We start from the raw sequence: 2,488 nt of genomic DNA on the forward strand, positions 1-2,488 counted from the left end.
CCCCGCTCCTCAGGAGCGCCACCCCGCCCTGCCCACTGTGAACTACACAGCCAGTCTCTCCCTCTGTACCAGCTTTGTAGCAGCTGCCCTCCAAGGCCAGGGACTGAGGACCACACCTCCTTCTCTGAGGGGCCTGAGGGCACAGCTGGGGGTCCAGCAACTCCGGCCTCACCTCCACCCCACACTGCTTCTCAGTGACTGCCCCCTGACCCCCTCCCGGCAAAGTGCCTCAGGGGACGAGTGTGACCCCCTTCTCCCCTCCCCCACTGGCTGCCACCACAGGCCCCGAGCCCCCGGGCCACTTACCCCAGGACCTTCATAGAAGGCACTTTGGGCCTCCCCGGGATTATCCAGGAGGTCATCACTGTCAAGCTGCAACAAGACCCGCCCCCACCCAAGGTCAAAGGTCAGCTGGGCAGTGGGCCGGCCCACCTCTAGAACAAAAACCAATTTGGGGTTACATGGGACAAAAAGACAAAGACGAGGTAGGGGGGTTGAGGGGGAGATTCGAGGGGTACAGGAAACTCCGCCTCCAGAAAAGATGCCCCAAAGAAAGGGGCTTGGCTGCAAAATTAAAATGCGAGGCAACCCCAGCACTGAGTCCGAGCCTCTCCCGACACGCCTGCCTTGAACTCTAAATCCTGCCTCCGTGGCTTTGCTCAAGCGTCTTTGGTAACACATCTGGCAGGGCCTGTCACCTTTGTCACGTCGTCCCGACAACTGTCAGTCCCTTCCTACTAAGTCACTCCTTAAACTGCCCAGCCCAAGCACCCGGCACGCCCTGCCACCCGGGCACCTAATGTGTGTGCTGTTCCCGTGTCTAGGAGCACAGGGACCTGTCTCGTTCCCGCAGACATGGGCAATGCCTAAAACAGGCCCTAAGCACCCAATGAATGTCTGTCCACAGCCAAGCCTCCCCAGTTTCTCTGTCCAGCTGATCTTCTTCCAGAACCCCAGACTGGTATATCCAATAGCCACCCTTGGACTTCTACAATCCACCTCGAACTCCCAGTCTCAGAGAACGGTACCACCACCCACTCAGCTGCTCAGGTCAAGTCCAAGAGGCATCCTGGATCTTCTTTCTTCCTCACCATCTAATCCACCAGCAAGTCTAGTGATTCTGCCTCCCAGACAGATCCCAGAGCCAGCGCCTGGCACCTCGTCCTGTGCCTGCCCTGGGGCCCAGGCCACCAACCTCCACTCCACACTCGCCTCCGCTCCACAAATTATTTGATACATCCCCTGTCAAGGAGCAGAGCTCCGTTCCCTCCCTGTGAGTGTGGGCGGGCTTAGTGACTCGCTTCTAGTAAATGCAGTATGACGGAAGTGACAGTGTGTGACTTTGGAGACTAGGTCATAAAAGGCACTGAGCTTCCTCCTGGCTCTCTCCCTTGCGTCACTTGCTCTGGGGGAACCAGGTGCCATGCTGTGAGGACACTCAAGCAATCCTATGGGGACGCCCACATGGTGAGGAGCTGAGGCCTCCAGCCAACGGCCATGGCAGAGTCATTGTGGAAGCACATCCTCCAGCCCCAGACAAGCCCTCAGATGACAGTGGCTCCAGGCAACACCCTGACTGCTACTCAGGGTAGACACTGAGCTAGACACCCAGCTAAGCCACTCCCCAGTTCCTGACCCTCAGAAACTGAGAGCTCTAACAAATGTTGTTTTAAGTCACTAAGTGATGGGATAACTTGTTATGCAGCTGTAGGTGACTGATACAGCTCCTCATGGCTCAACAGACATCCACTCTCCCCCACTTTGTTCCATTCTCTGGAGTGCAAACAGAATGTGGCATTCTCCTGCTTAATAACCCGTCAGAACTGCCTGTCACATTCAGAATGAAGTCTGAACTCCTCAATCAAGGTCCTCCAAGCCCTTCATGACCTGCTGACTTTTGTCCACTCCAGTCTTACCACCTTCTAGTTTCCCCTTCATTCCAGCCCCACAGGCCTTCTTTCTCAAACTTTCCAACCTTCCTACCTGTCCTTCCCCTGCCCAGAGTGCCATGGGCACCTCCCTTTGATCCCTCAGGTTCACACCAGCTAGAGAAGCCCCTGCTTCTGCCTCCCATTCATTTTCTTTTAAACCTCTTTTGTTGTGCAAGTGACATTATTATTTCTTATGCTGCTCTGCATGGTGCTTTCCACCATCACCTTTATTAGCTCTCTGGTTGCTTTGTTTTACCAAGGAAATGTGTATGGAGTGAGGGCAGGGATTTGCCATCTCGTTCACTCTCTGCCATAACCCTGGGGCCTGGCTCATGGAAGGCAAGGGGCAGATGTCTACTGAATCAGGGGGGAGTGTCTCTCGACTCCCAATTCCACAGGCCCCTGCCCTGGGGATGCTTCTCCCTGCCCCAGCACTCACCTTCTCAGATCCATGTAAGAAGTCATTGAGGGCCTGAGGGTCACTGAAAGAGAGAAGAGGAGAGACATTTGAGGAGATGAGGGACAGGGGAGGGGAGGGAGAGGGTGGGGGAGGGTGG

General features: G+C 55.7%; 1 protein-coding gene across 1 annotated transcript in view; it reads right to left on the reverse strand.

The window, feature by feature from the left end:
• Positions 1 to 2,415, reverse strand: part of BICRA (BRD4 interacting chromatin remodeling complex associated protein) — a gene marked incomplete at its 5' end in the record, with an annotated part of 20,151 nt that extends 17,736 nt beyond the window's left edge. The window contains 2 exons of the mRNA XM_024768244.1: positions 307 to 372; positions 2,371 to 2,415. Coding sequence (XP_024624012.1) covers positions 307 to 372; positions 2,371 to 2,415 — 111 coding nt within the window. The remainder of the gene's footprint in view (positions 1 to 306; positions 373 to 2,370) is intronic.
• Positions 2,416 to 2,488: the final 73 nt, after the last annotated feature.

The sequence above is a fragment of the Neophocaena asiaeorientalis genome, unplaced genomic scaffold, assembly GCF_003031525.2.
Source record: "Neophocaena asiaeorientalis asiaeorientalis breed wild unplaced genomic scaffold, Neophocaena_asiaeorientalis_V1.1 scaffold629, whole genome shotgun sequence".
NCBI lineage: Eukaryota > Metazoa > Chordata > Mammalia > Artiodactyla > Phocoenidae > Neophocaena > Neophocaena asiaeorientalis.